The 19,510-nt window shown below is 53.7% G+C and overlaps 1 protein-coding gene and 1 long non-coding RNA gene across 2 annotated transcripts; one reads left to right on the top strand and one right to left on the bottom strand.

The window, feature by feature from the left end:
• The first annotated feature begins 4,962 nt into the window (after nt 1–4,962).
• On the top strand, nt 4,963–5,972 carry TEX44 (testis expressed 44). Its single transcript, XM_060105919.1, is given in 2 exon segments — nt 4,963–5,761; nt 5,764–5,972. Coding segments are annotated over 2 exon segments (1,008 nt in total).
• A 7,647-nt stretch (nt 5,973–13,619) lies between these two features.
• Nucleotides 13,620–17,961, bottom strand: LOC132495344 (uncharacterized). Its single transcript, XR_009533229.1, has 3 exons — nt 17,659–17,961; nt 14,761–14,896; nt 13,620–14,138 (listed from the first exon to the last, which is right to left on the bottom strand). It is a non-coding gene; the product is annotated as an uncharacterized LOC132495344 (long non-coding RNA).
• Between the last annotated feature and the right edge of the window lie 1,549 nt (nt 17,962–19,510).

Below are 19,510 nucleotides of genomic sequence, written 5' to 3'. Positions count from 1 at the left end.
CCACAGGTAAGGACTCTTATTATCCCCATTTCCCAGATGGAGGAAGTGAGGAACAGGTGTTAAGTAACTTGCCGTAGGTTACACAGCTAGGTATAGCAACAGCAGGATTTGAACCCGGGCAGCTCAGCTCCAGCTCCACACCAGTTGCCTTGCTGTGTGGGACTCTGGGGAATCAAGGAGGGTGGCCTTGCTCAGAAAGGAACCCTAAGTGTAGCTCCCATCAGAAGGCAGGGTAGACAGCCTCCCTGTCGGGGAAACAGAGCGTAATCAGGTACAGTGGGGATGCGGGTAAACAACCAATTTACTGCAGAAAAACAAAGCCCAGATTTGTAGCCACTTTCTGTGGTGTAAATAATCTCACCCAGGAAAGCGATGGATTGGGAGATTGAGATTAACATATACACACTATATATAAAATATAGTATAAAATACATGTAAACTATGTATAAAATAGATAACTAACAGAGACCTACTGTATAGGACAGGGAACTCTACTCAATATTCTGTAATAACCTATATGGGAAAAGAATCTGAAAAAGAATGGAGATATATATATAACTGATTCACTTTGCAGTACACCTGAAACTAACACAACACTGTAAATCAACTATACTCCAATAAAAAAATTTTTAAAGATCCCCCCGGGCAGATGTTAAGCTACCAATCTGCCATCACTGAGTGTGGAGTTGGGAAGAGACACGCTGGGTTGGCCTGTCCTGCACTGACTGCAGGACGCCTGGACACCGCGTCAGGTAGAAGCTTCCTCCTATGGTGTGAGTTTAACGCCCACTCAGAGCTGGGCTGAGCAGGCAGCCTTGATTGTCTCTGGCTCATGGGCAGAGCTTTGTAGGAGCCCTCCCCACTGATGGGCAGTCCTGACAAGGGCATTAGAAAGTCCTTGACCCCTGACCTCACCCTACATCCAGCCCAGTCCTTCTATCCTTTCTGGAACCCGGGAACCTCCCATGTTTTATAGCTTAGCTATCCATTTAACCCACTGTGGGCTGTGTTATTACCCAGCATTTCCGTGTGTTGGAAGGATGGGAGTGTATATGAATGTGTGTGTGAGTGTGTGTGTGTGTGTGTGTGTGTGTGTGTATAAATGTGAGTGTGCTGGGGTAACAGGCTTCCCACTCATTTGATCCACCATATTGCTTAGGGTGATTTTTATTTTTACTGTTATTTATGTTTTTTCTTTAATATTTTTTTGGCCACGTGTTATGTGGGATATTAGTTCCCCAACAAGGGATCGAACCCACGCCCCCTGCAGTGGAAGCATGGAGTCTTAACCACTGGACCACCAGGGAACTCCGTTATTTACTTATTTTTGCTTATATGTATTTTCTGATTTGTTACAATAATAAGAATCTCTTCTGGGCTTTATTTCCTGCCATGCTTTTCCCCAATAAATAGATTTTCTTTAAATATCTGCAATCATCATAGAGCAGGTTTTGTCTGTGTTTCCTGCCCAGCATCTATTTTGCCTTCTTTTGGTAACAGCACCCCAATTTCCTTTGAAGACCAACTTGACTACCACTTACAGGCCTTATGTTTCAGTGGAGCTGACCCCACGCCCCATTCCAGGCCTGACCTACCAGGGTTTTGTCCCCAAGCTGTATAGATTTCTTCAGAGAAGGCCACAGGAACCCATGAGGCTCAGGGCCTGAGGTCTGCCGTAACTAGTGAGGACCAAGGTGTCTACACTGGCCTGAAGCTGCTAGCAGCCTGCACCCGGAGGGATCTTCCCAAAAATCTAGACATCAGTGAGAAAGGAGAACCAAGGGAGGGAGAGAGAAGACTGAATCTTGACAGCATCACTGAACTCTGTGCAGAAACTTTCCCTTAGACTTTAGGTTTCTGTGAACCAAGAAATTCCTTTATTTGGATTATTTTTGCTCACAACGGTTTGAGTTGATTTCCATTCCTTCCAGCTGAGAGTACTAACACATCTACATAGTGCACATTAAATATTATATCCTGTGTTTAGGGTGATATTATATACAAGCATTTTGCCATGTGTCTATGTAAGCTTTATACAGTGGCATAATACTCCATAAGCTGGGTTTACCCTAAAATAAGAATATCTATTTAATAGGAGAGTCATTGTCCCTATGAGACGGGAGTTGAAAAGAAATCAAAGACAAATTTTTTGAGACGAATTTCCTCTTCCAAACACTACGTAACAAAGGCAGGCAATTTTTGAACTGAACTAAGAAAAAAAGCTCTTTTAGATATATTTTCTGGGCCTCCCTGGTGGCGCAAGTGGTTGAGAGTCCGCCTGCCGATGCAGGGGATACGGGTTCGTGCCCCGGTCTGGGAGGATCCCATATGCCGCGGAGCGGCTGGGCCCGTGAGCCATGGCCGCTGAGCCTGCGCGTCCGGAGCCTGCGCGTCCGGAGCCTGTGCTCCGCAAAGGGGGAGGCCACAACAGTGAGAGGCCCGCATACCGCAAAAAATAAATAAATAAATAAATAGATAGATATATTTTCTTTTATATCTGTGTGTATATATGTATATTTCATGTAACAACAGAATATACATTATGTTCTACACCAACATTATTTAATACTTATTTATAAACGGACAATATTTTTGTCCCCAAATTTTAATAATCCTCTTTGCTCTCTGACATGAATCCCTCTTTATTCTCCTCTGTCTTTCCTCAGCACAGATTTTTAAGACATGTGAAACTTAACAAGGGTAAGTGTAAAGTGCAACATGTAGAATCGAAAATCGAATTCCAAATGCGAGGTGAGGACAAGCAGTTTGACTTAAGTGCCTGTGAAGAGTGCCTGATAGCTGTAGCAGGTCACAGGCTGTCCATTAGGTGACATCAAGAACTTGCTGTGTACTTAGTTTCTCTAAGTCTCAGTTTCCTCACCTGAAAAGTGTGAGAATAACACCTGTACAGTGCCAGGTACACAATGGAATATGCCGACCTTGATTTTTAGGACAAGAAGATATCAAAAAAACACTGAACAACCACCTGACAGGAATCTCATAACTGCCAGAATTGGATAAGGATTAACTTTAGCTGCATGTAATAGAAGACCCAAAATAACAATAGTTTGAGCATATATGTGATTATTTTCCCTCATGTAAAGGACTTCTGGAGGACAGCAAGAGTCTGGTGGCTGGTGTGGCATCTCTAACCATGGGGCCCAGATTCCTTCTATCTTTGTGCTCCACAAACTGTGTGGCACTTCGTGTGTCCCTGCAACCGCACGGTTACCTCACGTATCAAGATGGCTGCTGGTGCTCCAGCCTTCACATTCTTGATAACAGGATGACAAAGGGGAAAGAGCAAAAAGGTGTTCTGCTCTTTGAAGGATCCTTTCTAAAGTTCTTCTCAATACTTTCTGCTTACATCTCATTGGCCAGAAGATCTTACCTAGCTGCAAGAGAGAATGGGAAATATACTCTTTGTCAAAGCACATAGCCACCCTGAACAAAACTGGGTTTCTGATCCTAAAGAAGAAGGGCTACTCAAATGAGCAATGAGCAGTCATCTCCATGATTCTTCCACAAAGTACAAGGTTGTCCCACCCCAACAAAATTGGGTTTGCCCTGTGACTTCCGAGATGGCCACAGAGTATACATAGGGAGAAGAAATACTTATTGAGCATTGAGCCTGGTGCTGGGAGAAGTGACAGCAACTGTTACCTACTGATGTGGCCGGATTACGGCAGGCCTCTCTCTGCGTTAGCCAGTATCCTTAGCACGCCAGTCATTCAATATTTTAATATCCCTTCTGGGTGTAAAATAATGCTGGAGAGCTTGACTTCTGAAGCCAGACAAGGTTCAAATCCTAGATTCAGTGCTTATTAATAGTGTGCCTTTGAATAAGTCACTTATTCCCTCTGAGGCTAAGCTTCCCCATGTATAAAATGGATATAATAATGGATCCGCACCTACCTAGAGACGACGGGGTAGTTGGAAGGATTAGATGTTTAGCTCCTTCTCCTGCCCGTGATAAGCAGGCACGAAATGTTAGCTGATAACCCCCAAGGGAAGCACAGACACAACAGACTAGAAACTTCACTGCAACCACATTCTTAATGAAGAGCACAAGCACAGGTAAGTTTATCTGGGTCTACAGGTTTCCAAAGAATACTCGAGGGTTTACAGATCTTTTGTTATTCTCTGCCCTCCCAGCCTAGTTAAACAGGGAGAAGATGGAGACTGTTTATCCTGAGTCACAGAGTAAAACTCTGTCTTAGCTCATTTGGGCTGCAGATTCAGTGTCCAGTGAGGACCTGCTTCCTGGTTCATAGATAGCAGTCTTCTCGCTGCATTGCACAGGGAGGAGGGGGCCAGGGAGCTCTGTGTTTTCCCTTTTATAAGGGCGCTAATCCCATTCATGAGGGCTCTACCCTCATGAACTAATCACCTCCCAAAGGCCCCACCTCCAAATACTATTACGTTGCGGATTAGCTTTCAACATATAAATTTTGGGGTGGGACACAAACATTCAGTCTGTAGCTCCCCACAACCAAAGACAGTCGGGGCTGGGAGCTGCCCAGGCCCTTAGCCTTGTTCCTACTCATCACTGCTGCGAAACCTATCTCTGCAGAAAGACTGGCCAAATCAGTCACCAGTGTGGACAGAGAGGTGCTGGGAGTGGTCCCTTATAACACTGAGTATAAATCAACACCTGCGTCCCATTCTCTTTCATCAGAGTCACAGCCATCGGATTCCTCGTGGGCGCTGCTCCTGTACATAACCTCCATGCTTTTCCAAGACATTTGCCTCTCTCTCCTTAGATACCCGCAAACTTGGCTATGAATAGTCCCATAGACTCAGCCCACGAGGGCAGCCACTTTGGAGGCTCAGGACCCTTGCTCTGCAGGTGCCTGTGACATCGCCAGCTTCAACAGTCCCCGGTGACCTCACCACCTGGACAACTCAGCCCAGTGGGGCCGTGGCCACTCCCTCAACCAGCACAAGTGACAGAGGGCCTAGATGACCACCATGCCCTCGGGAGAGGCCAGAGCCTCCAGCGTCCCCACGCACGGTGATAGCAGGTTTACAGACATCCCAACAGTGGGGTCCCAAAGTCAGGTCCCCCTCCTCGCAGATGTCCCAACAGCTCACAACACTGCACCATCAGCTGAACAGCAGGATGTAGATCAGTCTTCCAAGCCAGGCACCTTGGGGGCCACGTCAGCGTCTGGGGATAAGGACGAGCATGAAGCTGCCGCGGGGCATGCCCAGGAGCCCAAGGAGCCCACAGCCCTGCTCGCCCCCCTGGCCCCAGGTGCCCTGCAAAGGTCCATGGGCTTCCAGAACCTAGCGCAGAAAGTGCTGGTGCAAGATTCGAGTATGACTCAGAATCCTCAGGTTTTCCAACTTTACTCCCTGATTAAGGAAGAGAGAGCACAAGCGGCAGGCATCCCAGACAGGGAACAGGAACTGGCTCCACCTACCCCAAGCGCTGAGGTACAACCCCCGCAAAATGTGGAGGCTCAGCCCGTCGTGAGCACAGCAGATGCCAATGACCAGCTTGACACTCAGGCTGCTGACACTCCTGAAGCTGTTGAGGAGAAACCTGAGGGTCAGGAGGCCTTGAACCCTGACGCTGGTGCTTGGCCATCAGCCCCAGCCTCGCCGGGCCCTGGAGTGGGCATGGCCACGGGCACCCTGGCCTCCGGCCACGGCTCCATGGCAGACCTGCTGCACGACACGGGGCCCAGCCTCCGCTCCATCTCCAGCACCCTGGGGAGTGCCAGCTCCGCCTCGTCCTCCGGGCTGGCAGTGGGGACCGGTCGGCCCTGCACTCCGTCACCCACATGCTGGAACCGGTGCAGCAGAGGACCGTAGAGGGCATCCTCTCGGCCATGCACTACCTGACCAGCCACCTCGCCCCATGCCAGGCCCAGGCCGGCCCCAACTTGGACGAGGCCCCGCGCTCGGCAGCCTCCCGAGACCCCGGGAGCACTCATGCCCTGCTCTCTCACGCATCCCTACCCTGAAAGGCTCTCCCCAGACCGGGCAATAAATCACCGGCGAGCGTTTATTTTCCAAGTGCCAGCCTTATACCTTGTCTGTGCAGCAGGCTCAGGGTGGAGGGACAGGAAGGGGCTAGGGTGTTCTGGAAACAGAAAGGTGTCCCCTGAGGGCGTCTCGGGTTGTCCCATTCAGGGGCTGGGGGCCAAAGTGCAGAAACAGCAGGGCCTGGGCAGGCCTGGGAGGCCAGGCGTTGGGGGGCTCAGACCTTCAAAAATTGATCTTGGTTGGACCTCTAACCAGGTAAGCGCATTTCTGAGGAAGTAAGATCTGGTCCTTCCCCAGGGCCTACTGGCTTAGCAGGCTCAGGACGCCCAGCCGGGCTCTCTGATTGTGGGATTGAGAGTGTGGGGTTGAGAGCGGGAACGAGACCAGTGTGGGCTCAGACCCCAGCGTGGCTACTGGCCACGGGCCAATCCCTTCACCCTCTGAACCTGCACCTCTCCTCTGCAGAACAAATAATGAGCCCACACCATGAAGATGTTATGAGATGGAAGGGAAACAATGCAGGTCCTAACGCATGATGTCTGGCACTTAATAAGCTCACACACTTCAGCTGCCATCATTATTATCCTCCAGCAGGCTGGGGACACAGTGGGATTCAGGGATCTACGTAGGGTGACCAACCACCCTGGTTTGCCTGGGGTTCCTGGGATATGGGACTTTCAGATTGAAAACCAAGAAAACCTCAGGCAAACCAGGATAAGTTGGTCACCCTAGACCCGTGTCTCTTTACGTGGTTTTTTGTTTGTTTGTTTGTTTGTTTGGCTGTGTTGGGTCTTCGTTGCTGCGTGTGGGTTTCCTCTAGTTGTGACGAGCAGGGTTACTCTTCGTTGCGGTGCGCGAGCTTCTCATTGCGGTGGCTTCTCTTGTTTCAGAGCACGGGCTCTAGGCACATGGGCTTCAGTAGTTGCGGCACATGGGTTCCAGTAGTTGCGGCACATGGGTTCAGTAGTTGCGGCACACAGGCTCTAGGGCGCGCAGGCTTCAGTAGTTGTGGAAAGCCAGCAGCCCACCCTCTGGCTGGACACAGTGCCATGCTGGCCACATGACTTGGTGAGTGAAGATCTGGCTGGACATCAGCCCCGACTCCTGCCCTTGGCTGGGTGCCTTATACAGATCACAACCCACACACCTTCACGCTGTAGCCCTGGCTGTGGATTCCTTCATTCATCCATCCCTCATTCCCAGCAGTGTCTCCAAATGGGAGACCTTGGCTGAAACCAGCCCACTGATGGATTTGCCCTACACAGTGTTTCTTTTCTTTTCTTTTTTTCATATTTATTTATATATTTATTTGGCTGCGCCGGGTCTTAGTTGTGGCACGCAGGATCTTCGTTGCCGCTTGCAGGATCTTCGTTGCGGCATGCGGGCTCTTTAGTTGCAGCGTGTGGGATCTAGTTCCCTGACCACGGATCGAACCTGGGTCCCCTGCATTGGGAGTGCAGAGTCTTAACCACTGGACCTCCAGGGAAGGCCCCCTTCACAGCGTTTCTTAAATTGGGAATTAGTTGCTAACACTTAAAAGCCAGGAGATTTTAAATAAAAATATGGATTTCTGCTTCTCTTGAGAAACCTAGGGGCCTTATTTCTTCTGGGCAACCGGCAGCTGAGCTACCCACTTTAGAGGGAACTACCTGACCTACGTCAGTACTGAGTCACCTGCCTGATCCCCAGAGGCATGCGTCTACCACCCTACCACCCCTACCCGGCAGATGGCTCCTGTGAGGAAGTCTGATGCCAGGCCCCAAGGGGATGAAAAGACAACCAGGCGTGTCTATCCCCTTCCCTCAAGGAGCTGCCACTTTCTGTAGATGAGACGTGAACTGTCCCCATGTAGTGAAAGCAAAGAATTCAGAGGAGGGAGATTGTCAGTTCAGATCCCAGTATCAGGGCCTCCTTGAGTCAGACCTAAAAAGAGAGGAGAGATGGTGTCCCCGACAGAGGCATGGACAACAAAAGTCGAGGCAGGCGTGATGGGGGCTTGGTTGGGGAGGGCGGCTGAGCAGCTCAACCTGCCTGGAGCCCAGAGCAGAGCATGGGAGACAGTGCTGCCAGGGTGGACCTCAAATGCTTTCAACAGGTATTTTCTGAACCCGGTAAGTGCCACTGTACACCGGGCACTGCTAGATACTGAGACTGCAAAGGTGAATGAAAGATTGAAACCAAGCTCAACCCAGGGCCGGGGAAGGGCTGAGCCAACTAGCACAACTGCCAAGTGCGGGCGTGTTTGGACCCAGGGCTCAGCCGTGTCCTCAGGGCTCTGTCTTTCCAGTTCAGCCCCTCTGTGCTGGCTCCATTTTCAGGCACTCAGCCACCTTCCTGGAAAGAGAGAGGCCCTTGTTTCCACTGGATCTGGCAGGAGAGTCCCAGGTGAGGACACTGCCAGGCCTGGCTTGGCTCCCATGCTCTCTCCTGAACCAATCACTGAGGCTGTGGGAGTGAAATACCTCGTTACCTGACCTGGGCCTCTTGTCCACCTCTGAGGCCAGGGTCAGCCCAGAAATGGGGGTTCCCCACAGGAAGAGCTGCTGGACCAACACCATTTTGTGTGTGAAAGCCAGTAGAGTTGTAAAGAGCATAGCTTTGGGGGTCAGGCTACCTTGAATCCTGGCCCTACCTCCTTCTAGCTGTGTTATTTTCATCCCCCCCCCCCCGCGCCGTGCTTCGGTTTCCTCATCTGTAAAATGACAATACACCTACCGCGTCAGGCTGCTGTGAGGATTAAATGAGTCAAGTGCTTGGAAAGGTGCCTGGCGCCCAGTTGAGTGCAATATAAGTGTCAACGATCATTGTGATTATTAGGACAGAAGGGTTCTGTGGAGCGATGTACTAAGAACGGAATTTCCCTGCTTGCTCCTGGCCTTCCTCTTTGCGGTGGGATTACCAATTGTGTTGTCAGATATGCCGGGCAACACATCTTCTCTGCAAGTGGGACCTGCAGGCAGCCAGGTGCTACTGTACCTGGGCCAAAGGTCGGGGCTGTGCACTCAGGGCTGAGGAATCCAACTTGGAGAGAAGTGGGTGCACCTCAGCTCTGGCCAGAGCGAGAAAGAAAAGGCCCAGAGGCAGGAGCTTGGAGAAATGCCCCGTTTTATAGGCAAGAGGAAGCAATTCATAAGACACAGGAGCAATCAGCAAGCGGGGGTGACCCAGCCCATCACAAGCCTGTGAGCCCACCGTGTTGGATGAATAAAAACTGAACAACTATTGAACCACTGGGGAGAGGCAGTTAGTAGAGACAGAGGTGGTGTGTAAGGGGAAAAAGAATGAGCAGTCGTCAGAATAACAGGGTGGCTGTGTGTAGGGTACTCTTTGGTGTTGAGAACTGAGGCACAACAAAGTTATAAATTCACCCCAACAAAGCTGGTGTCTCCGCACCCCTTCTGGTTTATATGTTAGGGTTAACACCTGACAGCCACCAGCGTTTCTCTAGGATCAACAACAGTCTTTTTGGTTGTATGTTCTGCCACTGAGAGATCGGCCAGTAAGCAGAGGTTCTGCTTAAAGAAACGTTTAGGCTGAGCTAAGAGTCATGGGGCAGGCACAACACCCTAACCTCTGAGCCCGGCTGGGGCATGGCTAACAGAAGGAAACCGACAAGTCCTGGGAGACTGCAGAGGAACACTGTGGCTTCAAGGGTAGGGCTTGGCTGAGGAGTCTCTGGATGGGCTGTATCCACTGAACTTGTGCTGTGGAGTCCTCAAGTGAGCACTGCAGTCCTAGAAGATGGCCAAACCTCCATTTCCTCATCTACAAAATGCCTCACGGGGATGCTGTGATCAAGAATGTGTATAAAAAAACAAAAAACAAAAAATAGCATTTAACAGTAGGCATGGGACACATGTGAGTTTTCTTCCTTCCTTGTGGTTTTCTGCACTGTCTGTATATTGGGCAGGAGTCTCTTAACAGAAAGTGACAAAAACCCACGGATTTGGTGGGCTGGGCAGAGAAGGGCTGAGAAGGAGCCGGCTTTCAAGATGCCTGGTGTCAGGGACTCAAAGCTAGCAGGACGCCTCCATTGTTATGTCCTCTGCCTCCATGGCAACTCTGCCCTTCCCCCAAGCTTCTGCTTCTCGTGGGGAATGAGGTTCCTGGAGGCTCTGGGCCCACAGCCTTGCGCTTCCCAGACCAAGAGGAAAGGTCTGGTTCCCTGCTCCAGTCTGATAAGTCCTAAGGGGAAGGACTCTGGTTGGCCCAGCCTGGATCACATGTTGGAAAGGCCTTCCTCAGCCAGTGCCCGTGGTACCTCTCTGAGCAGGCAGTTCTGGGCACCCTGAGCCATGCCCCTCCCAGAGACAAAACGAGGGAGCCAGGCAACGTGTCCTCTCCTGGCCCGCCTGGGTTCCCCACAGCAGGTGGCACAGCCCTGACCTCCCTCCACACCTGCATCTGAAAGCCCCCTGTCAAATAACAGTCACTTTTCCCACAAAACCAGGCTGGCACTCCGGATGAGATCAGCTGTTTGCACAAGACCACACAGAGCCCAGTCTTAGATTCTAAGCCCTGCAGAGCGCCCACTGCTACATGTGAGCTTGTCTGTGAATGTTCTGCGAATGTTCTGTGAATGCTCTGCCCACAGTCAGAACTTTCCCTTAACTATGTGCTTCGGAAAGATCTGAGGCATTGTGAGGTGTTCTCCCTCCAGCTCCATGGATTGAAAATTATTCCTTTGGATCTTTGCATTTTAAATATCAATCAATGAGGGCTTCCCTGGTGGCGCAGTGGTTGAGAGTCCGCCTGCCGATGCAGGGGACACGGGTTCGTGCCCTGGTCCGGGAAGATCCCACATACCGCTTAGCGGCTGGGCCCGTGAGCCATGGCCGCTGAGCCTGCGTGTCCAGAGCCTGTGCTCCGCAACAGGAGAGGCCACAACAGTGAGAGGCCCGCCTGAAACACATGGTTTTGTTTCTGACCACCTGTATTTTATGAGTGCTTGTCCAAATGCAGTTTTTGATGGCCTCTGAACGATTCTGGGCCTCATCTCCCAGTCTGCACTTGGGGATTTCAGCACTTTATAATCTGCTACGGTGTGAAATGGAGATGGGCAGGGAGATGCAGCGGCCTCGGAGCAACACCCATGCCAGAAACTCCGCGAAGTGGTCAGGTAGGTCCCTCCCTCCCCACTCCCCCCACCCAGGGGTGGCCTGGCCAAACCGCACCCAGCACAGCTGGCACGGAAGTGAATGCCTCAGCACGGACGCCAGGGGAAGGCGCAGGAGTGGAGGAGGGGACCAAGTATGGGAGCAGAGTGCCGTGAGCAGGGCCCACTGTGTCCTCCGCCGAGGCAGATGGCCTAGCGCGGCGGAGACGGCCTAGGCGACTGGAGGGGAGGGGAATGGAAACGCCCCGCGCTGCCACCTGCTCCTTGTTTCCAGAGCAGGAACCCAGGTTGGGGCCTGGTGAGAAACACTGGAACCAAAAAGGGGTCAGTCAGATGGGTGACGGTGAACAAAGGCCTTTCTCTGGGGGAGAAATCCCGGCTGGCTGCGGGGCTCACTTAGGCCACCACGGGGCCCTCACCGGCCGGCCCGAGGCCAGGCGGCGCTGTTTCCTCGTCTGGGGCTGGTCCCCTTCCGTCGCGGGGAGGAGCAGCACCGGATCGGAACAGAGGGTGCGGCCGGGAGGGCGAGGGGCGGCGAGGACCGCGCGGCCGGGCGGGGTCATCCACCGCCCTGCCCAGTCCCGCCGTCTCCATGGCGACGGCTACCTCACCGCGGAGACTGGGAGAGCTGCAGAGAGTCTTTGCCGGTTGCTGCGCAACGGCCCAGTGACGTCAGGCGATTGAGTTTGGTTCCCAAGGTAACTGACCAGGCAGCTGGGCCCGGAACTATTTGTGTCTGTCCCCAGAGGGTCTGCGGAGCCTCTGGGGTCTGGCGCAGCTGAGGAAATGCGCTCCTGGCCCGCGGGCAGGCGGGAGACGGAACACAGAGGCCCTTTCAGCTCTCGGAGACTGGCGACCCAGGCGGGGCGGGGTCTGCGCCCAAAGCCGGACGCCCCAACTTCTCTCCCTGCCGCTCGGGTTTTTTCGCCGCTCCTGCCCGGGTGGCCCCTGGACTGCCAGGCTTTGTCCTACTTATGAACGCCCTGCTGGGTAAACTCCTTGAAGTAAAGCGCTTCTGTTTGTAGCATCCCGGCCCGCACTGTCACCCTCACTGGCCCACAGCGGGCTCTCAGCGCGGCCTCTCCATGGGACTGTGGACGTTCGCTCCCCTTTCAGAGCCGCGAGACGCCTCCAGCACTCAGAACCCCTTGTCAGGTTCTGACCTCGAGCCCCGGTGAGCCGATCAGCAGACCGGCTCCATAATTTGGGGGCCACAATGCAAAAATAAAATGAGGGACCCCTTGTTCAAAAATGACGGTGGGACAAGGTAGGGAACAGGCCCCAGTGCTGCCCACTGAGAGTAAACTGCGAGAGTGCAAGTGACAAGCACATGGGTAAACTGAGGCAGGTGGCGTGAGTCACAGAGGAGAGAGGATACGGTTCAAACCTGGAGCGGCAGAAGGTGAGGCACAAGGCACAACAGTAGCAGAAAGAGCAGCCGGTGCGTAAGGACAAAGCAGTGACCTAAATGTGGGCCTGAGAGCTGGCCCAGGCCCGCCTGGGGGACCCCTCAGAACTCAGCACTGTAACTGGGTCTTGGGACTTAAGTGACGCAGTCTATCCAGGCCTCTCAGGCTCCTCCCTCGTTATGGCACCCGTCAAAACAGGGTAACACCCAAGCCTCTCACAGTCCGTCTCCAGGGAGACACTACGACCTCCCCCTGTCCAATGGGCCAAGCCAGGCTGGACTCAGGGACATGGATTTATGAACCCAGGCCACAGACAAGCCAAGCATCGACATCCAGACCAGCTGTTGACCCTCCTGTCCCATCAAGCGAGGCATCTGCTCCATCCCTGAGAATCTTCATGTCTCTTGTCAACAGTCTGACAGCTGACTGGGGGCTCAGAGGGCAGGAGGCATCTGGCATCTCTGAAAGAGCAGCCGCAGGGCTGGCTTTCCCGGGCAGTGAATCTCCACAGCCTGATTCTCAGTTGAGAAAGCCTGCAGTCCTCATCCTCTCCTCTGCACTGGGTGAAGCAGGCTCCATGATCCCAGATTCACACATAGGACCTGTTCAAGGATTCAGCCAGGCCCACCTCCCCACCGCCCAGGTTCCCTGGTCTGTCCCAGGTGACCCCTCGGGAATGGGCCCTGGGCCTAGGAACCAAAGCTGTTGAGCAGAACCAGCTACATAATTTATGGGGCCCAAGTGCAAAATGAAAATGCAAGGGCCCTTCTTCAAAAAGTATTAAGAATGTCAAGACAGGGACAGCAATGCATTAAACCAAGCACGGAGCCCTGTGGGACTGCACAGATTGCAGGCTCATGAAACCAGGCCAGCTGGTGTGTCCTAGACACCAAGCAAGCCGCCTTCCCGGGCACAGCCCATCTCTTCCCTCTCTCAAGGTCCATCTGTTGGCCTCTCCCCACACCGCCGCTGGCTGCTTCCAGGACCACTGTCCTAACCATCCATTCAACACAGTGTGGGCATCTAGAGGGTCCTCAAAGAGGCCCACAAGATATTACATGCTGGGGGGAGATGTACCCAGTGCTTTCTTTTTTAAAAAATAAATTTATTTATTTACTTATTTATTTTTGGCTGCATTGGGTCTTCGTTGCACGCGTGGGTTTTCTCTAGTTGCGGCGAGTGGGGGCTACTCTTCGTTGCGGTGCGCGGGCTTCTCATTGCGGTGGCTTCTCTTGTTGTGGAGCATGGGCTCTAAGCACGTGGGCTTCAGTAGTTGTGGCTCGCGGGCTCTAGAGCGCAGGCTCAGTAGTTGTGGCACACGGGCTTAGTTGCTCCATGGCATGTGGGATCTTCCCGGACCAGGGCTCGAACCCATATCCCCTGCATTGGCAGGGGGATTCTTAACCACTGCGCCACCAGGGAAGTCCCCCAGTGCTTTCTTATCAAAGGACCAAAACCACAGAACACTTCCAGAAATGCTCTGCAAATGCTGGATGTTTGATTCTCTATTTTCAGCTGAAGAACACTTGCTCTTGAAACAATACCTGAGGGTCATCTACATAAGATGATGAAATATGAAGTGTAGCGGCTGATTGATGATAATTTGGCACTGGTTAACACTAAAACAGAGTATACAAGAACAAAAGTCAAGGATGTGTTTGTGGCCTCCTAAGGTCTACCTCACACCCAGGATTCATCCCACTCTGTCCTCAGGGAACCAAGGGAGAGAACTTCTGCCTCAGCCCCTCTGCTTCGTCTCCACCCTGGGATCAGGGCCTGCAAGTGCCCCTGCTGGACTCCCCGCTCCCTCTGCCAGCCTCTCTGAATCCTACCCTCCTGCCAAAGTGAGTCCCCCCATGTGGGCACTATGCTGCACCATCCAGCTCCCCTGCAGCCCTGAAGGACGAGGGTGCCCCCGTGCTGGGAGTACAGGCTGCAGACGCAAGGACCCTCAGCTGTCAGCCCTCTCTGGAGATCCCCTCTACTGAAGAAAATAAAATGCCTTGGCCAAAGCCAAGATCTTAACCTGTTTAAAGCATCACTCTGTCTACAGTGAAGAGAATGGATTCACCACATGCATCACCTGCTATTGGGTACATGTTAACCCTTCTGCCTGACTGTTAGTTTTAACCTGTATTTGTGCGAGATAACGTGTCTGCTGCTTGAGGTTGGAACCCAGCCCTTGGACTGTTTGGATCCTTGCATGGCCTTGCACTGAGTAGGTGCTCAATAAATATTTACAGATCGCCATCAGCTGACACTTCTGTTTCTGCAGTGATCTCCAGGAGTCTTGCTTCTCAGACCAGCATCAGTAGCACTTGGGAGCTAGTAGGAAATATGCAGTCCCAGGCCCCACGCAGACCTCCTCAATCATAATCTGTAATTTAACAAGATATCCCAGAAATTCAGATACATGGTAAAATTTGAGAAACACTTCTGGCGAGTAGAATAACTAGAGGGCTAGACGAGGAGGTGTGGGAAGTCGGAAGTGAGGCAGGAGGCGATCTCGGGTGCATACAGAGGGCTCACCTGGGGAGTCTCCCTTAAGAGTGGCGATCACCCTGAGTCACTGAGTCTGAGAAGAGACGGGACCAGTAATAAAGCTAACTCTCGGGTGCTTTCTATGTGCCAGACACTGGTTTCTCAACCTTTTACAGCCAATAACTACTATAGTTTGCACAACAGCCCTATAACGTGGTACTATTAGGATCATCGTGTCCATATTGCAGATAGAGAAACCGAGGCCCTGTGCGGTTGAGATTATTCCAGAATCTTCAGCAGGTACACACATTTGGCTGTACCTGGTGTTTAGGGCAGGGTCTGTTCTGATTGGTCGCTGACTGTCCCACTGGTTATTCAATGTTTTGAACGTCGCCCTGGTTACACAGCTGGATGGAAGAGGCAGGATCCAAATCAGCCCGCTATGCTGGAGCCACGCTCCAAACCAACATCCTCTATCCATCTAGTGCCGTCACCACCCAGAAACAGCACACCTCAGGGACGAGTAATGTGTGTCAAAGTGCTGTGTAAGCTGTAAAGAACAGTATAAATGCCAAATGGATTCCTCCGGGGCAGAAGTGAGAGAAGACTGTTAAAGATGGAGAAGCTGGACTGTGAGAGGGCAGATGATGTGGGGAAGCAGAATTCTGCTTGCTCAAGGGGGTAACTGAGGCAAGAAGGAAAAGCCTCCCTAAGTGGAGCCCCAGGATCAGCCCACGGAGGCTCTAACTTGCCAGAGACCGTCAGGCACTAAGCAGGTTAGCTCGGGTGTGTCCTCACGGAATAACCGAGCTCTCCTGATATCGACCACCAGGGGGCGCTGCTCCCCAGCCTTCGTCCCACTGGACCCCACCTGCTCTCTGGAAACTAGGACTTCGAAGGAGTCCTAGTGAGCAAGCACCAGGACTTTGAGAAGTGGGAAAGGAGGGAAGGCAGATGGAACGGGTACTTATACCACTTTCAATCCCAATACACCCCTATGGAGAAGCTCTTGTTCCCACTTTACAGATGAGGAATTTGAGGCCCAAAGACGTTAGATAAGATCCCCCAAACCAGGAAGTTAGGTAGAGGTCGAGCTGGGTCATTTGATTCCAATCTCAGTTCCCGAGGGGACCACAGGTGGATGCCAGCTCATTTGACCCTGTCCTGTCGTTGGTGTACCTGCTTCTATTGACCTTGTATTCTGAGAGGTGACTAGAAATCCTACCACAACTGTATTCCCACAATTACAACAGCCAGGCCTCATAAAGGCAGTCTTCTTGAACTTGAACTTTTTGAGGTGGTGGGCTCCTGCTTCATTGCCCTCTGGCCTTCAAGAACCCTCACCTGCCACCCCAGCCGAGCAGCCTCCCCATTCAGGCAGAACCTGAGGTCTCTTCTGCTCCAGAATCTGGCTCTGGGTCCCTAGAACCATGTCCTGTTTTACGTCCCCTCCCCACACCAGGGACCCCATGGGTTCAGCTTTTGCCCCCTGGCACCCCACAGCAGGCAGAAGCACAAATAAACAAGTGGACATTTGAGCCTGTGGCTGGGGCCAAACCAGGCTCCCACGAACTCCTTTTATGGCCTCTGGGTCCAGTTCCTTCTTCATAATAAGTCATAACTGGAAAAGGCCTCAGGAGTCACTGAGTCCAACTTGCGCCAACACTTTCTTTTTCTAAAGAGGAAAAAAAAAGTATGCCTCCCGGTCTCCAGGCGGGTTCCTAAGACCAGGACAGGGCAGGAAGCGTCCTGAACGGGAAGGAAACTCCAGCCCTGAGACGGGACCTGGGCACGCACCTGTAATGTAGGGGGAAGGGGGGACCCTAACTTCGGCTTCTTCTACGGCCCTCCTCCCCGGCTCCTGAGGTTCTGTCACCTGCCCTGGAGACCGCCTAACGAGCATCTAATCCGCCCACCTCGGCAGGACGCTTTCCTTCCCTCTGTCCTGGGAGCTGGGGGCAGCTCGCGTATCTGGCAGCACGGGCGTGTAAGTGATCATGTGTGTACAGAGCGTGTGAGCCGCCACACACGCGTCCGCGCCATTGCCGGGTGGGGGAGGTGGTCTGTGCGCGCCCCCTAGGGGCCGGCCACCACCCATTGCCGCAGCTGCGAAGTGGCAGTGCGCAGCGCCGCGTGTACCCGGAGCGCACCAGCCTCGCCACCCTCCCGTCCCGGCCGAGAGCACGGGGTGTGTTGGCTGGCAGGCTGGCGCGCAGCACCCGGAGCCAGGGCGCTTCTGGTTCTCGGTCCCCGGGCCTCCCCTTCCCGCCTGGCATTTTCTGTTTTCCCGGGCCTCCCCTCCGCCTGCGAGGAGCGCTCCGGGGCGGGGTCCGAGAGCAGCCCCGCCCGGGCCAGCCGGCGAAGGTGGCAGGGCTGCCTGGCGCGCGCCGCCCCTCCCTGTCGCCCCCGCCCCCGCCCCGGCGCCCCGATGGGTTTTTCCATGACTGCATCCGGCCCCGGGCCGTCTTTGTTCCCGCCATCCCCGGCCGTGCCTGCGAGCTGGACCGCCTCTCTCCCGCGCGCCGGGGTTTTTCCAGGGCTCAACTGGAGCACTGTGGAGCCGCCTCCCCGCCCCCGGCCTCCTGCGCCCCGGCCGAGCCGCGGCCCCCGCGCGACCCCGAGATCCCCTGCAGGGAGCCGAGCTTTCTCCATACCCACCGCTCCGTCCGTCCTGTCCCCGCCGCCAAGGCCCGCAGCCCATGAGCCCCGTATTTGGGCGCAAAGTTGACCGTCAGCCCTGGCGCTCCCGCGCCTCTTGAGGCGCTCTTGGCGCCCCGAGCCCCTCCCCGGCTTCACGTTGCGGGGCGAGGGTCAGGTGTCTGCAGAGCCGGGCCGCCTCTGCCTCCAGCTTGTGTTAGGGCCTCACATTTCTCCCAAGGGGCAGGCGGCGCAGGGGGGCACCCAGGGGCGCGCACACAGTCCGTCACAGCCTGAGGTCGCCATGTGTGCTCGCCGTCCCACCGCGCGCCGGCCGCTCCCGGGCAGAGACGCTCCCGCCCCCGCGGGAAAATGGGCACACTCGCGGGCAGTACGCGCTCCAGAGCGCGGGGGACTCTGTGCTCCTGGAATCCCCTCCCCGCCCCCCGGAAGGAAGGGGAGATAGGCAGAAAAGGGGAGGTGGGAGATGGGGGGGAGTTCGAGGGAGTGAGGACAGGCACGCAGTCTCCGTGTGCCCCGTGGGGACTGTGTGTCTGCAGCCCGATCCTGCACTGAGCTGCGTTCATTTCGTATGTGTCTGCGAACCAGCGGAGCCTCCCAGCTATTACCCTGACATGTTGGCGGGAAAAGTGTAAGAAACGCGGTGTTCGCTTCCGAGTGAGGTTTGCTAAGCCCTGCCAGAGAAGCCAGACTCCCAGCGTGGCCTCCAGCCTGGGGTACAGGGGTGAGGGGGCGTCTGGGCAGCGGAAGGGGTCCTGGATTAAGAGGGTGTCTGGCTCTGTGGGGTTTTTGGACTCCCTGGCTGGTCCCCTCCCCACATCCCGGCAGGAGGCAGCCTCACATGGCTAAAGATCAGGGGATGAGGGCGAGAGAAGGGTGCAGGGTAAGGGACCCCCAGATCCATGGAAGCCCAAAGCCACCTCGCTGTGGAGAGTGGGAGGGAGCGTCTCCAGAGTCCTTTGAGTGCCAACTCCTTTCCCCCCTCCCTGGTGCATTATCTTGTTTCCTAAGCATTCGAGGGGGAGCCCAACTGTTCTGAAAGGGCGCTTTCTCCAGGTTTGTCTTTGTCAGCTGTACCCGCTCTTTCCCTCTGTCCAGCCCCTTCCCCTCTTCTCTACTCTCAGAGGCTGAACTTTGCCCACCCCTACTCACTAGTCATCCCCGTACCAGGAAGTCTTGGTCCCTGGGCTCCCTCCTGCTCAGAGGTTAGCTCAGGTGCTCTTGCCCTTGTGGAGTTGGTAGAAAGTTCCAGAAGCTGAGGTAGAGCCCCTTGCCCTGCACCACAGGGTTTCTACCTGTCCTTGGCCGGGGTCGGCAGTGGGGACAGCAGGTTAGAGAGAGAATCCTATAGCACTAGCATTCTGTTTGCTTTTCCTTTGTCCTCAGTTGTCTTGTCCACCACTGACCCTTCAATCTCCATGTTCTTGCTCAGGTTGAGAATCTTAGGCCCTGGTCTTAACCATTACCCCTCAGTTTTCCCATCTATAATCTGGGGTTAATAATGGTGCCTACCCCCCCGAGTGGTTATATGGGTTAAATGAATGTATATGAATTTCATGTATGTAAAGAGCCTGGCATATAGCAGATACTAAACAAACATTTGCTATCGTTATTGGATGTTAAGCGACTTGTCCAAGGTCACACAGTCAGTGGCTAAACTTGATGCCAACCCAGGTCACCTGACCTCAGAGCCTAGGCTCTCATACTGTGCTAGTGAAATTTTGCCCTAACAGAATCGGGAAACAGTATTTATGTACGTAGCTCATATGTAACGCAGGGGAAAACAATAGTTGCTGGGGGTTAGGAGACATTTTTTCAGGGAAGGGCCATATTCATAACAGTAATGTGTGAC

Source organism: Mesoplodon densirostris, chromosome 8, assembly GCF_025265405.1.
Source record: "Mesoplodon densirostris isolate mMesDen1 chromosome 8, mMesDen1 primary haplotype, whole genome shotgun sequence".
Lineage (NCBI taxonomy): Eukaryota > Metazoa > Chordata > Mammalia > Artiodactyla > Ziphiidae > Mesoplodon > Mesoplodon densirostris.
Note: the sequence above shows the minus strand (reverse complement) of the source record. Positions and strands in the feature narration are given on the sequence as shown.